The sequence below is a fragment of the Schistocerca americana genome, chromosome 5 (genome assembly GCF_021461395.2).
Source record: "Schistocerca americana isolate TAMUIC-IGC-003095 chromosome 5, iqSchAmer2.1, whole genome shotgun sequence".
NCBI classification, from domain to species: Eukaryota; Metazoa; Arthropoda; class Insecta; order Orthoptera; family Acrididae; genus Schistocerca; species Schistocerca americana.
The window spans coordinates 678,010,269-678,034,461 of NC_060123.1; the positions used below are offsets into that span (position 1 = coordinate 678,010,269).

Consider the following 24,193-nt stretch of genomic DNA (forward strand, 5'->3'; position numbering starts at 1 on the left):
AAGACACAGCCACCGATGTCATTTTAGACCTTCAAAACAGGCAGAACAGATAACTGAAACCATAAAATTTGCTCAGTGCCAAAAGAAACAAAATCCAAAATGCTGAGATGTCTAAAATTTTCTTTGATCCAATAGAAAGGTGTGACCAGGTATTTGGCTGATGTTTTGAACCAGAGGGCTGGAGGGGCGTGAAGTAAACCTGGAAGTGGGCAAAGGCACCAGTCGCAACATGGATCCCACTGTAGTGAACAGGATCCAGTAGTTTTAACACTGAAGTAGTCACTGATCCATAAGCAAGACACCTGTAATGCAGTCTGGATAGGACAAGTGCTTCTTAGAGAGGGTCTATGTTTTCTGCATTCCTGGAGAAATGACTGAGGAAGCAGAATGCATTCAGTTTCAACTGGTAATTCTTTTTAATATGGCAAATATGTGGTAACCATGTCAACTAAGCATCAAATGAAAGTAAAAAAAAAGAAAAATAATCAGACTCTTACCAAAATGAGCCATCCATTACAAAGGTGAAATTCTGTATGTAGATGAACAGGTGTGGTAAACAGTAGATGAACAGTTGTGTGTTAACGGAAGTGCATACCACATCTTTGTAGTGGAAAACTGAAACTGATGACAGCCCAGGACTGTGCTTTCCTGATGGCACTTTGCAGCTGGCTTTCAACAACATTCATGGATGAAGAATTGTAATAAATACAAAAGTTGTCTACGTATAGGGACAGTGAGACCATAGGCCCCACAGCCTCTGCAAGCCACTAATTACAATCAGAAAAAGGACCACACTCAGTATGGGCTCAGTGGGTCTCCATTCTCCTGTATATGGAGAGTACTAAAGAGCATTACAACGCTGGCTAGAACCACGTAGAGAGATAGAAAACTCAAAAAATAATCTGGAGGGGAGGGGACTTTAAAATTCCACTCACACAGTGAGGTAAAGCCACGAAATTTCGCAGTACTTCCTTAAGTCAAGAAAACAGTAAGTGAGGTGTTGGCAACATGCAAAGGCTGTGTCCTTACAGCAGACTCCAGTCAACTTTTTAAGTCAGTTGGCCTCTCTAAATCTACACTGAATGTTGTACAAAGAACCCCTAATCTCAAGAGTCACACATAACTGTCAGTGCACCACACAGTCAAGCAACTTACACAGAACATTAATGAGGTTGCTGGGTCTATGGCCATCCATTTCACAAACAAAGTTTAAAAACTGGGACAATTGTGCTTTTCCTCCACTAGGATGGAAACACACCCATCCATCAGATATGACTGAAGTCTCAAGTATGTGGTGTCAGTAATCCACAGATTCCACCAGGATAAAGCACCCCATTGTAACCAAGGACCAAAGCACTGAGGAGCTCCCATTCACTGAAAGTAGCATTATATGGTTCCAGACATTGAGCAGTGAAAGACAGGTTCTTATCTTCTACTCTAGATAGAAAGCTGAGTAGTAGTCATTGGATGCAGATGCTTGAGCAATGTACACCACAAAGCTTTCTGTGGTAATATTACATTCAGAATCAATATTGCTAAATTCGAGGATACCCCAGAAATACTGATTGCTAGTCACTGACTACAGATAAAATGAAACTTGGCCAATAATTGTGAACAAGAGGTATGGGTTCCTACAGTAGCAACATGTTTCCCTATGTTCTTTCTTCTGGTGTTTTGTAAAGTAGTGTGTGCAAGTTGAGAGCCTTTTACAGGCAATGAGGTTTTCCACTAAAGAGGCAAAGTTTATATTGTTGGAGCATCCACAGGCTATCTTTAATTGTCTTAGCGATTTCCTATGTCCAAAACGAGCCTGGTTTCTGACAATATGTTGCTGAAGAAAGGGGACTTGCCAATACTGCTGCTCTTCGTATTGAAGTAGTTGTCTCTCATGTGTTGAAAGAATGCCAATTGGCTCCGTCGTCTAGAGTGCTCAGTTGGGTAACTGTGGGAGGGTCATGACAATCGGAGAATGACTGATCTCAAAGAGAGCAGTCATGTACCGTCCACTGGAATTATGGGAGAAAGCTGGGGCTACAATCGAGGGATTGACGGCTGTATACTTTTCAAGTGCCACTCTAAAATGAGTTTTTGTGATTACTTGTTTCGTCAGAGTACCTATGTTAGTTGTTCTAACACCACCACAATGCACTGTGCATTTTGAAATCGCCCAAGAAATAGGGAAAGGTAGCTGATGGATCAAGTCAGCTATCTTCTGGTATGTCAGCACTGTCTGGACAGAGAGCAGCATTACACTGAAGAAAACCCACAGATGCCACACCCAAACAGCCATATATTAGCATACACTAGCTAATGCCATTGCAGAGCAACCCATATTTTTGAAACAGGCATGACGATTACTAAGATTAGAGGTATATGTTCTTGCACAGTTTTAAACTCTGGTTGGGGATTATTTGGTCGTGTATCAAGAAGCTATCCTGCAGCCCGTAACTCTTGCCTCCAATGAGCCCATGTCGAGCCAAGAGGCAACATTGATCTGTTGACAAGGTTCAGAGGAAGGTAACCCTCTGCCGGGCATGGATGCCAGATGAGCAAGACTTTTTCTACATGTTGGCGTAGTGGGAACAGAGGTACAGGGAGTCCTCGACCACCTCACACGCACATCCATCTGGGTCTTACATTGAGGAAAAAGCAGATGACTTCTCCTTTATCATAGATGGAGGATTAGTAACCATGTTTGTGAAGTTTGTGGTCATTTGAATTGGATGGAGGCATACATATTCTTTCTTCAACTCAGAACAGTAACAAGGTCCTCCACATATAGAGGTACTGATATTGTGCGCTGATGTGTCAAAAAACATTTGAAACACTGTTTGGGTGGTGGAAAGTAAGGCTTTAAATCACAAAGTAGACCATTACTTTGATCTTTTCAGGTAATCCATCCCTTTGAAAGCCTAAGTGAAGGCTGCAGTGCCCACTTTTATTCGTTTGCTCCCACTAGACATGGCAAACAAACCATTTTGTTTTTCATCTGCATATGTGAAATCTCAATGAAAAATAATGCCCAGGATCATGTTGGGGCTGTTTGGTTGGTGACGGTGACAGATGTCACCGAGCGTCTTGCAGGAGAGCAATATCTGTGACTGAGCAGGTACCGCTGTTATAATAGGAACTCAGTCGTTGAGTATTTTGCTAATGAGTGCTACTTCCCAGAATTTTTCTTAAATATGTTCAACAACGAACAATCTTTTTACTCAAAAAGGCTCACCACCAACTCGGGTGCTAGCTGGGTGTTGATAGAAGTATTTCTTGACATTTCTATTACATTTACTTTCTTCCTATGGCGTGGTAAGTGGATGGAAAGCTACTGGAGCGCACCTTTCTGCACTGAACTGACTTGTTCTGCCTGGTGAAGCTGCTGGGACCTTGTGATTACCAGCCCACCGAAATCTGGTGTACCATGGTGCCAACTCACTCTGACCAAACTCATCTTGTCACAACAATGGCTGCCTGGCACACGATACTGTTGCTCAGAACTGATGTGTCCCAGACACAAGACGCACATATGTCTTGGCATGTATGGCGAGTTTGCAGCTCTAGTACCAACAGTGTATTTCTTACACTGTTGACCACAAGCAACAAGTGGAAAAGGCAGCAGAAAGGTCATGTACTCTTCTACATGATCACACTGGACCAAAAATTCTTACCCAGGATACATCACACTAGTATTTTGTAACTCTGCCTATAAGAGTCAATTTGATGCAGAAGAAATTCCATAACTTTCTTCAGGTAGAGTGAAACCTCACTTTTACAACTTTCAAGGGACTTCAAAAAAATTGTGTAAAATGTGGGAAATGTAAAATGTGGGAAATAACGTTTTAAGCCGTAGAAGTTTCGTATAGGATTCCCCCTTGCATTTTAGCACTGCATGTGCACAATAGGCATCAAAATACTTGTCAAAGACTTTATTATCAGATAAAAGTTTATTATCTAATGAAAACTGCTGATGTAACGGCCGATAACTGTCTGGGAAGTAGAAATGTCTGACTCAATTTCGTAAGTCATAATCGATGTTTTTGGCAAGCATGCAGCTGCCATTTATTCGTTAAATAATGAAACACTGCACGAGTTATGTATTTTTTCACACTAAGCTCAATGTGTTTCGAGAATTTTTTCTCCTTGTTAAATGGAAATATTTACGTTAAGTATTTTTGTGGCACTTCCATGTTTGTTGTTCTGCGTCTCTTGCAGTGTATTCGTCTTTTTGAGGTTATCAGGTACTGTGCCTCCTCAGTTATGCAGATAAATAACACACACACACACACACACACACACACAAAAATCACGTACATTGTTTAAGTAACATCACAAAAAATACATATGTAATATGTAAATACTGCATCTGACAACAAGAATAATTTCTCGAAACACGTTTTGTCCTGCATGAAAAAGTACATAATTGGTGCTGTGTTTAAACCAGAAAGATGTAAACTTGTAGCACAAGTGGCTAAACAACAAAACACGCTAAATATGATTCAACAAAGGTGTAGCGATGATCACAACAGATACGAATTTGCATATGTGGAGTACAGATGGTTTGGAAATGGTTGTGATTGGTCAGGATATATTTATTCCAATGAATCTTTACCACCCAGAAGTGGTATTTGGAACTCTGAAATCCGATTTTGGGAGCACCATGTAAACGGTGAGCTAGTTACTCCCATCAGCCACCACACCGAGTGGAGCTTGGCAGCGGCAAGAGATACTGCACGAATTGCTTTAACTTTTACACATTCTCCACTCCAAGTCCGAGCAGCGGAGTGCCCTAGTGTAAAGAAACTTAACCACGTAATGTTTGTAAGCACCACTTGACTGCCGACTTCATGCCAACGTCATTTTACATCAAGTTTTTTCTCCATGAACATTTTTTCATAAAGCATAAACTGCAGGGAAATTATAAATATGTTAACGCAAATTTAGGTGCGAGTTGAGATTGTGGACATAAGAAATTTGATGGGAGCGAAAAAAATTTCGTAAGTGGTGGTAAAATGTTAATTCCAGGAATGTGAAAGGGGGGTTATACTGTAATGTCTACCCAGCTGAAGCCACTCATTGATGATACCATTACAAAGATCTAGAAGTTGCAGCCATGTTGACTGATATGTTTCACCAGCTGTTTCAAATAGTCACTTTCTATGGGATTAAGATTGGCGATTCAGTGAGCCTGTCCAGTTGCGACAAGGTACCAATATGTTCATAAAATGAGCATTTGTGCACACCTGTGAACACAAATATTGTCTACAAGTATCAGAATGTCCACAGCATACCCACCATGAAGATGTAGAGAAAGGGCAACCCTGTCACTGAGAATATTCACACAAATATCCCAGTTATGTTCATAGTAACCTCACTGCAGAGCCCAAAGACATCACACAAAAAACACCTCTGAACATCACTGGCTCGCCTCCGGCATGAATGACACTGCACTATGGGTTAACACCACACTGGACATCAGTGCCTTGTATCACTTGGAAAATGACAAAAATCACAAATCATCATTTCCAGAGAGCAGCTGTGCAGTTTCTGTAATTTTTGGCCTATTGAAGGTGTGTAGCTTTATGTGGTGCTGAGAGCAATGGCCTATTACAAGGTACCCGACTGAAATATTCACAGTACACAGTGTCCTTTACAATGTTCATTTGGAATTTGAGGACATGGACCTGCATGCACTGACAGCAAAAATTCCTGTCAGGTTTGAGACAGATTGTCATCAATGAGAAATGACACACCTGTCCGTCTCTGCTCCCTTGTTGGTTAGGATCTTTTTGTCCTCTGTTATTAATCTGTATGTGACACAGCCTACCGGTCCTTTTTGAAAGGAACCATCTGACAGTAATTGTCTTAAATGATTTATGAAAACCCTAGAAAGCTAAGTCTGGACAGATGGACAGAGATTTGAACTAAACAAATGTAAATTCACTAATACTATTTTCACTAGAAAATGTTCTCATCTTTATGAATTTCCCCTTGATGGAAGGAGAAACTACACACAAATTTAGTATCCTTTTACCAATGATGAGATTTTGCTAGGGATCGAACAACTTTTGCAAACAATGCAAAATTTGGACAGACAGTAATTTCAGTCTTCCTAAGCTCCAATAACAAAGAAGATTTCAGAAGGAGACACACAGACAAGTTTCAAATTTCACTTGCTTACAAATATTTTGGTTAGTTTATCGTTTTCTCCAGAACTTTAATTGTCCCGTGTAGATCCAAAGTACTAATGATTGTGTACATTGTTACACAAGCATGAGCAGCTCAGGAAATATTTTACGTACCTGAAATTCGTTCCAAATCCTCTGGACTGTTGCAAGGTCTGTGCAAACATTTCATACTTGCGGATATCATTGTCTGATACAGATCTTCTTGCAAATCTCATGGCTTCTTCAAAATGAGCACGTGTAATTTCAGGAACTGGATCTTCTTCATCCATCTGCAGCAACAAACATTTGCATAACATGAACGTAATATGAGAAATGACTGGATAGCTTTTGCAATAAATTGCTCAGTTATGTATACAATTATGTGCAGATTGTTTTACTCTCTTCATTTCAGTTCATCATGCATCTTCTTGCTAATGTATTTTTATTTAAAGTTATACATACGACAAGTCAATTATATATGTAACATTCTATTTAACAAGTAAAACATAAGACATTTAAAGATGAAGATACAGAGGAATTTCGAAGTTAATACAATTACAGAACAAATGTACTAAATAAACTTTAGTGCAAGACTACTGAATCAGTCCAATATAAAATATACTCACATAGGCAATTTTTGATTGAATATTGAATTTCTCTGGCAGGAATAATTCTTTTCATCTCAAACATCTTAAACTACCTCTCTAAAGAATTTTTTGGGTGAAGCAATCACATTAGAATTAGAATACCATCACTTTCACAGGAGAATCCATAAACAATGGAGACTGTTTAACACACCGGCAGTGAAGGATGTACTAGATGTGTGGGTTACATTTTAACATTGAATCCTAAGAACAAGTGACATGTTCCTATTGACAGCCTGTAGTAATTACAATGTTTATAGGTTGGGAAAACAACAAATTTTTATTCAAAGCATTTGTTTCACACCCAGGTTGAAGTGTCTCTGATGAAGTGTGTTAAATCATAACCAGTACAATTCACGCAGTGTGGTTCACAGAAATCAATTACCAAATTTTAAAAATGATGAAATTTTTGAATAATAGTTTGGAACTAGATCACCTTTCGGGGGTGGGGGGTAGGGGGGAATGCATTTTCAGAACTTGATTACACAAATGTGAGTTGGAAGGTGGAAACTAAGTTGCAGCTAAAGAAAGCTGAAACGATCATCAAGAACATAATTTTACAAGTTTCAAATGTTCAGGTTTATCTTTCAATTCAGTAACCTGTCTTTTGTAACAGTTATTTCAATACACACAGTGAGTACTTTGATGAAACCAATGGAATTCAGGATCCTGTTAATAGATAATTCTATCTCTGCAAGTTTTTTGATCCAAGTACGCCCTTAAAAATAAAATCAGAAAAACAGATGTGCTATGACACTATTCCAGAACTTCAGCAGAAAAAAAAAATCAAACCTAATTCATTACAGAAATAAAGGAGGGGATTGAGAACACTCCTGCACTTGCATCTTTATTTGCTTTTCACTTGACGCACTGAGAGATTTGTCACATTCAGGATGCGGCATGTAACCATAACCACCTCATGGATACTTCAAGAACCAGCAGGCTATGATGTGGAACAAACAGGAACAACTCTTACTCAAAAACAACAACAGGGCCACTTTTGTGTCATTCATTTTAATGCACTGCCAACATGCAAATATGTTCGACAAGGAAATGGCTTTTGGGGGAGAGTTAAAGTCATTTCTCGTTGAGAAGTATTTGTAAAATGTAAGTGAATATGTTAGCATATAGGGTTACCAGTCCCCCATTTATTGTTGAGTACTTGCTAATTTGCTAACTGATGTACAATCTATGCAGTGTTTGCCTCTGCAAAATAATGTTTTTGCTGTTAGTTTTCTGTTTTCTCTGTTCAGGATGCAATGCAATATACCTCTAGCCATCCTGACTGGAGTTTTCCTAAGTTGTTAAGGTGAATGCTAAGATAGTTCCTATGATTAGGCCATGGTCACCTTCCTGCCTTATCTTTGCCTAATCCTGTCCTACTTTATGTTTTGACCTAGTGAATCAGTAACTAATGAAAAGAGAAACGTCATTTTTGCACAAAGGACATGTTCTCTGGCTGAAAAGCAAAGCTAGGAGTGATATACATGTGATAATGTGGCTTAATGCAATTGTCTCATATGCTAGTATGAAATCCACACACAGATGTAATGAAACAGTAAACCCAGATGATGTATTAGACAGTGTAGACTGAAACAGGTGTTGACACATGAGCCAGTTACCAATGTATTATTTGGGACACAAAAAAATTATGTTATTTTATGACTGATTTTCGTATTATTTTTGCTCCAAAAGCCGTTTTCTTCTCTAACATATTTCTGTAAGTTGGCAGTGCACTATAAATAATGACACAAAATTGGTGCATTCATTTATGATTAAGAGTGTTCCTATTTGTTGTCTTATGTAAACAGTAAAAATACATCTCTCAATTATATTGTATTTATTGGACATTACACATCACATATATTTGGTACATTTGCTCGAGGCTAAGTTTCTAAACCATCTGAATATACAGAACATTCAGCTATAACTTCAAACAACATTTGTGTATCTGTATATTTTGTAACATCACTATTTAAACTACTAGTACTTAAAGCATAAGTAGGATTTATGCCTACATGAAGACTTGGCTGAAAATTTGTATCATGGAGTCTAATACTGTACCCAGCAGAAGCAATATCAGCCTTTTCTATTAAATTATTATATCCAGATGAATCTCCATTGGTTACAGGAGTAACAGCTCCTGTTAATTGTTCTTGAATTTGGAAATAAAAAGAAACCTTTATGCCAATAAATTAAATCCACTCAATTAGATAAAATAAACTCCACACTAACAAGTAAAAAAGCTATTGCTATAATTTGCGAGTTTTTCTCCACACTTCACTGTAGTGTGAGAATAGCCACTCTGAGCCTTTACTGGACCAGAGAAGCCAAACTGCTTCAGCATGACATCAGCAAACTGTGGATGCTAATGTTTCAGTGCCTGTGAGCATCTGATAATGTCTATGTTTCCTTCGGGCATGAAAGTTTCTTTTTCACTAATTCAAGGGGGATCTGCAACCCTTCATAACACACTGCCTGGCAAAAAAAGCAAAACACCCAGATGGCGAAGATGGCACAAAATAAAACTTCACAATTTGAGAGAGTATGTAATGTTACTGCAATGATTACAAAGTCAAGTCAAATTTACAAAGAATTTGACAGTATGAGCCCACTTATCACTATGACATTACCAACTCCCCTAACCCTTGCCTGGATGCATCCACTGGTTCAGTTGGGAAGGATATCAAAGGTGTTGTATCCTCTACTGAGGCAACCTCCCAAAACTGTTGCAAATGGACCTTGATATCCTAATATCCCAGGTACTGGTACCAGGACAAGAGTTTATATACCAGTTGGTCCGTTACATTTTCTATGGGTGACAGATCCGGGGGCTCTCACTGTTAGTGGGAATGCAACATGACACACAGTTCATGGACAAAACTGTCATGCGTAGACAAGAACTGTCCTGTTGTAATATGGTAGCAGTCATGGCACCACTCCCAAGTGCAGCCATCTGTGTTATGTTAATGGCAGCCTATGCGTGTGACGGTAATCACTTAGTCCAGCTGCTGTTAGTCTCTGATCAAAGGTGTGGGACAACAGAACATTGCCGGGAGTCTAACTTTTTCTTAGGTGACAGAAACAGATGTGACAGGGTTACAGTGACCTGGTGCACAATACAGCAGTCATCCCTTTTGGTGCTCAGACATGTTCAACTAGAACCTTGAAGACAAGTATGCTTGCCCTAACATTATCACGCAGTCCAACATCGAGCCACTGTCATGTCCGAATGTCCCACGAATCTGGATTGTCACAGTTAATTGCAACTCCAATCATCTATGCATCGGCCAATTGTCTGTACGAAGATACACTGACATCCTACCGTGTCTTCTGTGTACTTTACTTTTTTCAGTCAGGCAATGCATTTATAGTGCTGAGGCCTGCATTTCAAGATACACATGACAGAACTTCTGCAATCTCAGGATTGATGACATCACCATCATCCTACAGCTGAAACAAGAACCTAGGACTTAACACTGCCAGATTTTCATGGATCTTTGTTATAACAGTTGTCAGTCTCGTTGGAAGCTATAGCTCACTTTCAATTAATTCACATATCCACTATCGATATCTTAGTTTGTGGAGTGGAATGTTTGCTTTCAAAATTGAAAAATTCAAGAATGAAATTCACTGTTTTTCTTTTTCTTTACCACTTCAAGACCACTATTAATCACAGACTGCTGGATCATTGCCACATTAGCATGCTTCCATGTATTTCCCTTCAGCTCGTCTCTCTGCACATGTATGTTTCCACCCCAAAAACTCTGCTGTTTCATTATCCCAACATACCACTGATTTATCAATGAGCATATAATAATCAACTAAGAATTCTCATGCCCAGTAGTTGGCAGCAACTGCACACTTCAAAATTTTCACATCTGCATGTACTACTACTGAGTGAATCAAAGAGTGATAGTTTGACTAGAGGTGCATACTTCCCACGAGAACTGGATGAAGAGAAGGATACACACTGTCATGTACTATTTAATCACATGTATTACGGATATTGCACAGGCACCATTCGTGGTCAAACATCACAGCACAAACTGCAGGCTTGACTAGCGTCTGCATTTATATTCAAAGGGTCTTAACATTTGTCCACCTCCAAAGTGACAAAATGTATGTCAGTTCCTCATTACCATCACAATTAGATAACGAGTTTTTCACAGTAGTATGATCTTTCTATTTAGGGACAAAGCCCACCAACCCCTTCCACTGATCTTTTGTCACATCTAGGATAACAGTTCTTCACATGGGAAATGAACAATCATCCCCAGACTTGAGGGAAAATCTAGACATATTTTCAACAATAGATAAGTATGAATTAACAATATTAGTAAGCTGCTACCATCAGATTTACAATGTTTATACGTGGGAACTGTGGAAAGCCATAATTCAAATGTTATTTTTAAAAATTCTGTAATTTTTGTTTTACTTGCTGTTATCCCTTCCACTGAAATACTTAATATGGGACAATAAATCCTGCTTGAAGATCCTAGAACTGTTGGAAACAAGGGAAAACTGGCAGAAAGGCAGCAACGACAGAGTCAAGGTACTACTCTGGGCAATGTAACAATTGCATTACTGACCGCTTCAAAAACTTTCACATCAGAATGACTTTTTTATTTTGAAGAGAAAAACAAACACATAGTAACAACATTATTCATAAGTGGAATGTTTAGTAGTGTGTGGTAAGTGATCCCAATAATACAGCTTAACTTTGATAATGAATTATGAAAATTTTCATTTAAGAGAAAGATAATGTTGAAAATGTTGAAAAGGAGTGAGACAGGGTTGTAGCCTATCCCCGATGTTATTCAATATTTATATTGAGCAAGCAGTAAAGGAAACAAAAGAAAAATTCGGAGTAGGTATTAAAATTCCCGGAGAAGAAGTAAAAACTTTGAGGTTCGCCGATGACATTGTAATTCTGTCAGAGACAGCAAAGGACTTGGAAGAGCAGTTGAACGGAATGGACAGTGTCTTGAAAGGAGGGTATAAGATGAACATCAACAAAAGCAAAACAAGGATAATAGAATGCAGTCAAATTAAGTCGGGTGACGCTGAGGGTATTAGACCAGGAAATGAGACACTTAAAGTAGTAAAGGAGTTTTGCTATTTCGGGAGCAAAATAACTGATGATGGTCAAAGTAGAGAGGATATAAAATGTAGACTGGCAATGGCAAGGAAAGCGTTTCTGAAGGAGAGAAATTTGTTAACATTGAGCATGGATTTAAGTATGAGGAATTCGTTTCTGAAAGTATTTGTACGGAGTGTAGCCATGTATGGAAGTGAAACATGGACGATAAATAGTTTAGACAAGAAGAGGATGGAAGCTTTCGAAATGTGGGGCTACAGAAGAATGCTGAAGATTAGATGGGTAGATCACATAACTAATGAGGAGGTATTGAATAGAATTGGGGAGAAGAGGAGTTTGTGGCACAACTTGACTAGAAGAAGGGATAGGTTGGTAGGACATGTTCTAAGGTATCAAAAAAATGGTTCAAATGGCTCTGAGCACTATGGGACTTAACTTCTAACGTCATCCGTCCCCTAGAACTGAGGCATCATGGGATCACCAATTTAGTATTGGAGGGCAGCGTGGAGGGTAAAAATCATAGAGGGAGACCAAGAGATGAATACACTAAGCAGATTCAGAAGGATGTAGGTTGCAGTAGGTACTGGGAGATGAAGAAGCTTGCGCAGGATAGAGTAGCATGGAGGGCTGCATCAAACCGGTCTCAGGACTGAAGACAACAACAACAACAACAACAACAACAACAACAACAATGTTGAAAATGGTAATCCACAAATTCCTGTATACCTTCCCCATGGTTGATGTGGTAAAGATACATAGAAAAGTTCATACATAAGAATTTGCTTACAAGGGAACCTCCCCATCGCAGCCCCCTCAGATTTAGTTATATAAGTTGGCACAGTGGATAGGCCTTGAAAAACTGAACACAGATCAATCGAGAAAACAGGAAGAAGTTGTGTGAGACTACGAAAAAAATAAGCAAAATATAAAATCTGAGTAGTTCATGTGCAAGATATGCAACATCAAGGACAGTGTGAGCTCAGGAGCGCCGTGGTCCCGTGGCTAGCATGAACAGCTGCGGAACGACAGGTTCTTGGTTCAAGGCTTCCCTCGAGTGAAAAAGTTCAATTTTTTATTTTCAGACAATTATTATCTGTCCGTCCGTCCGTCCGTTGCGAGGTAACTGCGTCGTAGTATGGGGAGCTACACCTAAACACTTCGTTGGGAGTGACTATCACATCCACACGAAAACCTAAATCGGGCAAGGTAGAAGAATCTTTTTACCCATTCGCCAAGTGTACAAGTTAGGTGGGCCGACAACATACTCCTGTCGTGTGACGTACATGCCGTCACCAGTGTCGTATAGAATATATCGGATGTGTTTTCCTGTGGAGGAATCGGTTGACCTATGACCTTGCGATCAAATGTTTTTGGTTCCCATTGGAGAGGCAATTCCTTTCATCTACTAATCGCACGGTTTTGCGGTGCGGTCACAAAACACAGACACTAAACTTACTACAGTGAACAGAGACGTCAATGAACGAACGGACAGATAATAAATTTGCAAAAATGAAGAAATTAAACTTTTCACTCCACGGAAGACTTGAACCAAGGACCTGTCGTTCCGCAGCTGCTCACACTAACCACGGGACCACGGCGCTTCTGAGTTCACACTGTCCTTGATGTTGTCTATCTTGCGCATGGATTACTCAGTTTGTATATTTTGCTTATTTTTTTCGTAGTTCCACACAACTTCTTCCTGTTTTCTCGACTGATCTGTGTTCACTTTTTCAAGGCCTATCCTCTGTGCCAACTTACAGCTAAATCTGAGGGGGGTGCGATGGGGAGGTTCCCTTGTTAGGATCCTGATTAGACAGCCAATTCGCCAGGCTTCATTGTATGAACTTTCGTACAACCTTAGAAAATGCACGCCTTTTCGGTCATAATTTTGTAGTGTGACTGATGTACAGTTCTGCCCACAAAACAGAGTTCTATCCTGATTGTACTGACAACAGTTTCTGTACATGCATACAAAACTCACAAATGTAAAGAAGAGTTTTGTATGCACACTGAAGAATATACGAAAATTAAGTACTTACATCCATTGCAAGATTTGGATTGTTAGCTCGCTCTCTTTCTCTTCTCACTTCAGCTTCGATACTTTGTCGAATTGCCAATTTACAGGCTCGCTGACATATCTCAGTTAAGTCTGCTCCTGAATAGCCGTGGGTGACCTTAGCTATGTAAGTCAGATCGACATCCTGAAACAAAATTATTCACACTGTATAGCTACACTACGACATTTACACCGAAAAATTTTACAAGCCTGTTCACTTCTACAATACGTACCTTTGCAACAGGCGACTTGCGTAAGTTGGCTCTGAAAATAGCTTCCCTCGACTTTTCATCTGGCAAAGGAATGTAAATGAGCTGGTCAAGCCTACCAGGCCTTAGTATAGCAGGATCAATAATGTCAGGACGATTTGTGGCACCAATTATAAATACATTTTTCTTTGCACCCATTCCATCCATTTCAGTCAAGATCTGATTTATTACTCTATCAGCAGCTCCACCAGCATCACCGACATTACCACCTCTGGATTTTGCAATTGAATCAAGTTCATCAAAAAACAACACACATGGTGCTGCAGCTCTTGCCTATACAAAGAAACAAAAATCAGAAGTTAGCAATCACAATAAGACCCAATAACCACATATTTTACTAACTGTCAGAACACATACCTTATCAAACACATCTCTAACATTGGCTTCAGACTCTCCAAACCACATTGTTAGCAATTCAGGTCCCTTCACAGAAATAAAATTAGCTTGACATTCATTTGCTATGGCTTTTGCAAGTAGTGTCTTTCCACAACCTGGTGGCCCATAGAAAAGCACCCCTCTTGATGGTTGCATACCAAATTTCAAGAACTTGTCTGGGTGTTCTACAGGATACTACACGAGAGAAAACAAACTTCAATTTTCAATGTAACAGCTATCACCAAGCTGCATTCAGTAATTTTATTATTATAACAAAAATAAAAACAATGTTTTGTCTTCAAAAACTAACCTGTACAAGCTCTTGCAGCTCTCTCTTCACGTTTTCTAAACCACCTATGTCTTCCCAAGTGACATTCGGCACCTCAACAACTGTTTCCCTTAGAGCACTTGGGCTACTCTTACTCATGGCATACTGGAATATGACAAGTAAAAGATATGCATATTAAAATATTTAAGATATCTTAAAATTCATTACAGATGCAAATGTAAGAAATATTAACACATGAGAAGACTGTAGTAACAAAGTACCAACTACAAAAAAAGTGACATATTTACCCTGAAATCCTCCATAGTAACTGCCAGAGAGCTCAGCACTTCAGCATCTATCTGATCATCCTCTAGATCAATAAGATCCATTTTCTCCCTAATCTGCTGCAAAGCTGCCTCTGAACACAGAGAAGCTAAATCAGCACCAACATGACCGTGTGTTTCTGCTGCAATCTGGAAATAAAAAATATGATTCAAGCAGTATGTTTATAAAAGGAAGGTAAAAGAGGACCAAGAATCTGACTTACCTGTTCCAAATCTACATCATCTGCAAGCTTCATATTCTTTGTATGAATACGTAATATTTCAAGACGACCAGTTGCATCAGGAATACCAATATCTATTTCCCGATCAAAACGACCAAAGCGCCTCAGGGCACCATCTATGGAATTTGGTCGGTTTGTAGCAGCCATTACAATAACATGTGAACTCTGTTTTAAGCCATCCATGAGGGTCAGGAGCTGTGAAACTATGCGGCGCTCAACTTCTCCGTGTGTCTAAGGAAAACAAGAAGGGTTTAATCATGTACTCTTTACATACAATGACTTAATACCTAATTTTCAGAGGCTTGTTTTTAAATGTGTCTGCCTGCCCTGTTCCAAGTTTCCATTTCTGGAGCTTTTACAACTGGGCTTTTTATTTTGTCGCAAATATTGTTAACATTTATTATTTATATTTTCAATAAATTTTTTCATAAAACACTTTTGAAGAGAAGGCGAAGAAGAAGAAAGGGGAGTAGACATAATATGGAGTAAATGCAGCCAAAAAGAAATGCAGTAATGTTCAACAGAAGTGACTGTCTGAGGCATGTGAGATTGCAGGGAATGGAGGATGCTACATTAAAAGTAAAGCATTAAGTAACACTGATATTAACTTACAAGAAACCATCAGCTCCTACAAACGAAAGGGGGGAGGGGGGGGGGGGGGCGTGGTGGAGGAGGAGGAAGAGTTGTCTCACAGAGCTGCATAATGGTCCCTCCCAATTGTCAATATGCAGAACAGAAGTAAAGATCAACCAAAGGTATCTTCATACCCAAGACACATTTTAAATTGTGATTGGTTTCAACTATGCCTGTCTTAAGAATCAACACATAGGGGGCATATGTAAATCAACATATCTACGACAAGCATTGTCACATGGTCAAATCCAGTCACAATTTACAATGTGCTCTGTGATAATGTATGGAGTAGGTAAAAATGTGCAATATACACATAAATCACTTTTTTCCATAGTGTCTTTTTTCCAAAGATTATCTTTGTTATGACACTGACATTGTTTTTCTCGTAACAGTTCCACTAGTAGAAGAATGTAAAAAGAATTCAGACACACATTATAAGCAACCACAAAAGCATGTGCTGATTCTAACGCACCTTCTCTCTTTTTGGAGCAATTGCATCAAGTTCATCAATAAAGATAATCGCAGGAGCATTCTTGTCAGCTTCCTCAAAAGCTTTCCGCAGGTTGCTTTCAGATTCCCCAGCAAGTTTGCTCATAATCTCAGGCCCTGTAAACAGTTTCATGGTACAGTAATCGATTTCACATTAAATGGAACAAAAATTTTGCTGAAAATATATTCAACAGCTTATGACAGGCTTATTTCTATCTCTGTATAAATTTTCATTGAATTATGTTTCTGTAGTTACCACCACTACAAAGTATTTTAGTTTTCATATTTCTCTTCAGTTTTTCGAACTTATATTCGTACTAGTAAAGTCCTGATTCTGTAAATAATATAATTACCACTTATAAAATGGCATCAGACATCTGATTACTTTACAAATAAGTTATGTGTTAAATATCTGATGTTAAGCATGTAAACAAGAAAAAGTTATGTTTGAAATTATGCTTAAAGTTTTGCTGGAAGTTGCTGCGTGCTCTCATTAGGAGACACTGACTCTATATAGTCCACCCAATTTGCGTTCCACTTTCAGTGAAATTATGGTTTCCATGTACCTCAATGTTTATGGTATCATATATTCTGAACTACGTGTCACACAATGACATAATTCTGCAGGTATATTCAGTGATATATGTAAAGAGACTGTCTGCAAGCAAGTTGTGAATACTTAGTAGTAAAGAAATAAATTAAAATGCCATGCCCTGATACTCAAGTTTTACTGCGTGCCTTTTAAGCAGAAGTTTATCATTCACAAATCTAAATCTTTGATATTATATCTCCTGAACTGTGTGTTGTACGATATTCTTTTTGCATTTACATACACCTTTCAAACCATGGTGAGAGTAGAGTTGGTAGTAAAGAAGTAATATATTAAAATAATCATATCTGATGCTGAAGTTTTACTGCACAAACAGCAAGAATGTCATAAGCAATAAACTTTTCCCTTTCTATCATTTTGTGGGCATGTCCACAAGAAAAAGTTTCATAAAGGTCTGAAAGTGTATGTCAAATTTGCTGCAGGTTACCAAGTGCTCTCATTCCAAATACAGGATGAAAAAGTCTAGTTATACTATGCGATCAAAAGTATCCAGACACCGCCAAAACATACGTTTTCATATTAGGTGCAGTGTGCTGCCACCTACTGCCAGGTACTCCATATCAGCGACCACAGTAGACATCGTGAGAGCAGAGTGGGGCGCTCCGCAGAACTTACAGACTTCGAACGCGGTCAGGTGACTGGGTGTCACTTGTGTCATACGTCTGTACGCTATATTTCCACACTCCTAAACATCCCTAGGTCCACTGTTTCCGATGTGATAGTGAAGTGGAAACGTGAAGGGACACGTACAGCACAAAAGTGTAGAGGCCAACCTCGTCTGTTGACTGACAGAACCGCCAACAGTTGAAGAGGGTTATAATGTGTAACAGGCAGACATCTATACAGACCATCAGACAGGAATTCCAAACTGCATCAGGATCCACTGCAAGTATTATGACAGATAGGCAGGAGGTGAGAAAACTGATTTCGTGGTCATGTGGCTGCTCATAAGCTACACATCACACCAGTAAATGCCAAACGACACCTTGCCTGATATAAGGAGCGTAAACGTTGGGAAAACATTGTGTGGAGTGATGAATCACAGTACACAATGTGGCGATCCAATGGCAGGGTGTTGGTACGGTGAATGCCCAGTGAACGTCATCTACCAGCGTGTGTAGTACCAACAGTAAAATTCGGAGGCGGTGGTGTTATGGTGTGCTCGTGCTTTTCACAGAGGGGGATTGCATCCCCCCTGTTGTTTTGCATGGCACTATCACAGCACAGGCCTACATTGATGTTTTAAGAACCACCTTGCTTCCCACGGTTGAAGATCAATTTGGGGATGGCGACTGCACCTTTCAACACGATCCTACACCTGTTCATAATGCATGGCTTGTGGCGGACTGGTTACACAACAATAACATCCCTGTAATGGATTGGCCTGCACAGAGTCCTGACCTGAATCCTCTAGAATACCTGTGAGAGGGTTTAGAATGTCGACTTCGTGCCAGGCCTCACCGAAAAACATCCACACCTCTTCAGTTCAGCACTCTGTGAAGAATGACCTGCCATTCCCCAAGAAACCCTGCAGCATCTGATTGAATGTGTGCCTGTGAGAGTAGAAGCTAAGGGTGGACCAACACCACACTAAATACCAGCATTACCAATGGAGGGCACCACAAACTTTTAAGTTTTTTCAGCCAGGCGCCCAGATACTTTTGATCACATAGTGTACCTCATGTGGAGATTATGGCAGCATTATAAATTCAGTCAATAATTATATGAAATATTGAAAATCAAATTTGTGTTGCCTCTGAAAGCAGTCATACAGGCAACCTGGAACTGGGTTCTAGGGTAGATGTTTAGTAATATAGATTCCTGCTGGTCTTGCTAGCATTCAGTTTTTCACCTTTCACAGCTTCTTGTATAGTTATAATTTTTTCTGTCAAGTTTTTTCCCAATTTCAACAAGTTCTGTCATAAAATCACATAGGGAGGTAGAGGAAAAGGAATACTGGTGATTGCTAGCACATGTTTGTGGAACTAATGGTTATATTTTAAGAACTATTCAGATATACAAAACACAAAGAAGTTAGAATACGGAGGGGATTAAAATGACCCTTTGGACATAAGACATAATGCAACTCTTTATCAAAATCTACAAACAGAATTTTCTACAACTGGGCTTGCCAAAAACCACAGTATGACAAAGTCCATTCAGACAGATGTGTTGGTAGTTATACCACCATATGGCACGGCTGGTTCCTTCATATGTGGCTGTGTCCATGCAAAACTATGCGCTCACGACAAGACTAAAACAAAGGTGATTGGAGCACACTTGACATTATCTTGCACCTAGGGCTTTTACTTACTACTAGAGTACAGGTTTGGCATCAGGAATGGTAAAACGACAAATATTCTTCAAAGGTTGTACCAGTAACAAAACAATTTCCAATATATTAAGTTGTGAGATAGGACACAGAAAAACATTTTCAAGTCTGAAGTCCAGGTGTGGCTGTACGTGTCAGAAGTGTTGTTAGCCTCATCTATAATCTGCACCTACCACAAGCACTGGCACACAGAAACAGGTAACTTCCATTTACTAGCGATAAAGTGGTGCAATGCAAATCCATGACACTCAGCATTACAAGGGTTAGAAGAACTATGAACACAGAAGTCATCAGAGGGAAGTATGCTTGTTAGCCAGGTATGGACTACTGTATCAATCCAAATGCCTTAGCAAAAGGTTAATCTCATTAGACAATGAACTGCGTATCACAGCAGACTCAACATAAATACGTGACAAGGTTGTAGCCGAGATGCTTATGTCAAATTCTACAGCTGATATGGCTATATCATCATCACTGTCACATTTAGTACAATAATCAACCCAGAGGTCGGTGCTTTCCTAGTAGGCATGGTCCTGGAATTATTTGTCCTCGCCTTCCTCAGACCTTTGAACAGACTTCCCCAGTCAGTTCTGGAGGGGGATAGCATAGGGGCAGCAATGGTTAAGGTTTAATACGAACTGCAAACCATGATGAAGCACTGACATTTCTGACATACATAAGTCATTGCCAGAGGTGAAAGAAGCAATAAGTAACTTGGGATTGAATCCCAAATCTCTTGCTACCGTATCTGAAATAATTATGGAAGAAATTTACAGCAATCCTCTCAACCACACACAAATGTCATAGCAAGACATGTTTTAATTTCCAAAAGGTAATTCTGATAACTGATTCAGCAATAAATTACTGCAGCCAAGGATTTTATTCATTAGCAAGCTTAATTCATATATCAGTTTTCAACAGTTATTATTGCGTGGGTTTCTCCAAAGAACAACCCAAGGCAAAGTCATAACTTTTCTTTTCATACTAAAGTCACTCACTCAGAACCAATTTCCTCAGAAATTAAAATCTGATCCCTAATTATCAGGGGTTCAACTATTATGACCAAATTAGAGAGAAAAAAAAGTCACTCATTCCCAGGAGACATCACACTGTTTGTACTGTGCAACACCACTACCATGCCAATAACGACCTCATTCATAATTTGACAAGAAAAAGAGAGCTGCTTCAATTGTGTCATATCCAACAGAAACTACTCACTGATGATTAGACCCTCCAGAGCTACAACATCATATTTCACCTGCTGTGCCAAATAGTACCAGACAATTTCTATGGAATTAAGATTGGATGAATTAGTGGGTCTGGTGAGGTGCTACAGAGTGCCAGAGTGTTTGTCCAATCAGAAACACATGGGCTGCACTTTTAACATGCTGTTATCTTTGAAGACATGAGTGTACAAATAGTATACTCGTCATGAACATACCTTTTTTTCGTAACACTGTGACAGAACTGTGAAATCAATTGACCTCGTCTATATTCACAGTAACTGGAATGAGTTGGTCGAAGTCTTAGTACGGGGGAGGAGGGGGGGGGGGGGGGGGGAACCACCTTCTGATCCCTCCATGCACTGAGGGTTAAGTGCTTCATCATGCTGTCTGTACACTCAACAACTGTATCATTTGAAGAGAGGAAACATAGCAACTCATCAGAGCTGGATGACACAACAGACGTACACCACCACATTAGGCAACTTTGTAAGCCAGTGTTACATAACATATCTAAAGTGAACAAGTCTTGTGTAGACAGCCTGCCACCTAATGGCAGAAAAGGTGAAGCTATGATTTTAACAAATTGTTTATCTGCCATGGAGAAATAGGAGCCTTTCTGTATGTCATGGATCCATGCATGCACAGTAGAGGAGATGCACACACGCACATGCAGCATATCAGGCGGGCTTTCTGATTGTTACTGTTTTCATCTGTGGCCAGCAGACAAGATATCCTACACATTTTTCGGCGAGTAATTTTTTTTATAAATACAGTAATAAAACAAATGAAAATTCTCTTTTTTGTATTCTCGTTGAGAAAAGCTGTATATCTAACACAACAAGGAAAGGTGTCCGATTCCTTAAGATACAATGTACCATAATATGGTATGGCAACAAATGCTTAATGTTGACTTTATACATTTACACAAACGTGCATATAATTTTACAATACACGTGTGGACATATCACAACATGTATGGGTTCTGATTGCATGTTTTGTGTTATTTCAGTATGCCAGGAAGCAAAATGTTGTGAGGATAGCCACAAGAGTTGGAAAGGTTGTGCTGACCACGAATATCGAGGACTGTAAAAGCCCTTTTCCATCATTGAGGTCACACTACTGTGCCAAGCTGAAGAGTGACAGGCGCGAGCGCGCACGCACGCACGCACAAAATAAAATTACGGAAACAGAGTATGTGATGGTTCCCTCATTACTGTGTCAGTTGCAAGAACCCCTAATGTAAATCAATACCAGCTTGTCAAACCAAGACAAATCCATTCTGACGAAGTTCCTAAATTTCTGTGGATCTTTCATTAAGAGGGAGTATGTGTCTCTGCCTTCACACACACTTCCCAGCCAACCTAATTCCTACTCCTGGCATTAAGCTGTCATTCTACCCTTCTAATGACTACAGCAGCCACTGACACACAAGTGCTGCATGGATAATTGTGTCCTCCACATACAAATAATGTGAAAGATAGACTAAATCATTTGCTTGTACCTGAACGGCATGAACTAACACTTTAGTTCATAATTCTGTATAACCGTAATGTAATTTCTTTCTAGCTGCACAACACAACAGTAAGTGCTTAATATATATGAACATACAACACAGAAAATTTCACTATTGAGTAAATAGTAGCTTCATAAAAATATTAAATTACACATTCAACTATATAAACAAGCCTGCAGGTACAACTGTGTATCCCTGGGGTGTTGGTGCAGACTTACAAGTTAGGTATATTGTGTACTAGAGCTACCAAAAAGAAGCTGGCAGTTTTAGACTTGTGTGCTTGGGGTGTTGATGCAGACTTTTATATGACAGGTGGATCACGTAATACTGGCTTTACTAATGATTTGGTCAAGGGCATAGCCAAAGACGATAACTCCTTTCTGCCATTTTGTCACATCATCATGCCAATGTGCCTTACTGCACTGCACTGCACTGCACTGCACTGAATCCATATAGCAAATTAGTATGTATGCACCAAAATGACTCTTGACTTACTTAAGCCGTGGAAAATCACATGACCAGTTCTACACTATCTACTGCCCTGCTTATCTTGTTTAAAGATAAGTTACCCCACAAAATTGTTCTATATGACATTAAATAAAAATATGTCAACTTACTCATTCCCAAGATTTGCAATGATTCTAAATGCAAATGTGGCTGAACTAAGCTGCTTTACGAGTTCCAAAATGTGCTTTTCCCAATTTAAATTCTCATAAATATGGACACCTACAAATTTTGAAGTTGCCACCTTATTTATTATTTCCTTGCCATGTGTTACACTGATATATAATTAGTGTAGTACTACTAAATGTGCAGAATTGAATATGTTGCATTTTTTTAAACTAAGGGCGAGACCATTCCAAGAAAACTAGTCAACGACACTTATGAACTTTGTTTGCCCCTTCTGTTTCTGTATATATGCTTGGATTGACTAAAATGCTCTAGAGTTATCTTAAAAAAAATTCTGCTAACTGTACAGTAGACAGAAGATCTTTTACACTGAAGAATAAAAGAGGTACTAGACTGAGCTTTGGGGACCTCACATGTGATTTCTTTGTGCTCAGCATTGTCCCCAGATACACTCCTTGAATTACTAAGTACAACTTTCTGCAATATCTTGGTTATATATAACATTATTCACTGGTTGGCTATACCAACAATTCCATAAAACTTCAATCTATCTCTGAGAATACTGTGATTAACACAAAAAACCTTAGATAGGTCACAGAAAATACCAACTGACACTATTTTATTATCCAACACTCTTAATATCTGATGAATAACCATGTAAATAACATTCTTACAAGGGAACCTCCCCATCGCACCCCCCCTCAGATTTAGTTATAAGTTGGCATAGTGGATAGGCCTTGAAAAACTGAACACAGATCAATCGAGAAAACAGGAAGAAGTTGTGTGGAAGTATGAAAAAATAAGCAAAATATACAAACTGAGTAGTCCATGGACAACATTAAGGGTGATGTGAGCACAGGAGCGTCGTCGTACCGTGGTTAGCGTGAGCAGCTGCGGAATGAGAGATCCTTGGTTCAAGTCTTCCTTCGAGTGATAATTTTAATTTTTTATTTTCAGACAATTATCAAAGTTCAGGCACTCGCACATAATCAACTTCGCTCTCCGAAATTCTAGGACATGTTCAGATTTGCTTGGACATATGCAGGATTTGACGGTCTACACACGGAAAAATTTGAAAAAGTTAAAAACATATGTTTTGACAGAGCACAGAGAAAACTGTGCGACTGTGAAACTGTTGCATTCATTTGTTACAGTTTATGTGACACTCTTATGTTTTCATCACTTTTTTGGAAGTGATTATCACATCCACAAGAAAACCTAAATCGGGCAAGGTAGAAGAATCTTTTTACCCATTCGCCAAGTGTGCAAGTTAGGTGGGTCAACAACACATTCCTGTCATTTGACGCACATGCCGTCACTA

General features: G+C 39.2%; 1 protein-coding gene across 1 annotated transcript in view; it reads right to left on the reverse strand.

The window, feature by feature from the left end:
* Positions 1-24,193, reverse strand: part of LOC124615494 (transitional endoplasmic reticulum ATPase TER94) — a 58,487-nt gene that overhangs the window by 7,288 nt on the left and 27,006 nt on the right. Inside the window, exons 6-13 of the mRNA XM_047143438.1 lie at positions 16,545-16,678; positions 15,422-15,670; positions 15,183-15,347; positions 14,917-15,039; positions 14,589-14,801; positions 14,196-14,504; positions 13,946-14,107; positions 6,297-6,451 (exon numbers count right to left, since the gene is read on the reverse strand). Of these exons, the coding sequence (XP_046999394.1) occupies positions 6,297-6,451; positions 13,946-14,107; positions 14,196-14,504; positions 14,589-14,801; positions 14,917-15,039; positions 15,183-15,347; positions 15,422-15,670; positions 16,545-16,678 (1,510 nt within the window). The remainder of the gene's footprint in view (positions 1-6,296; positions 6,452-13,945; positions 14,108-14,195; positions 14,505-14,588; positions 14,802-14,916; positions 15,040-15,182; positions 15,348-15,421; positions 15,671-16,544; positions 16,679-24,193) is intronic.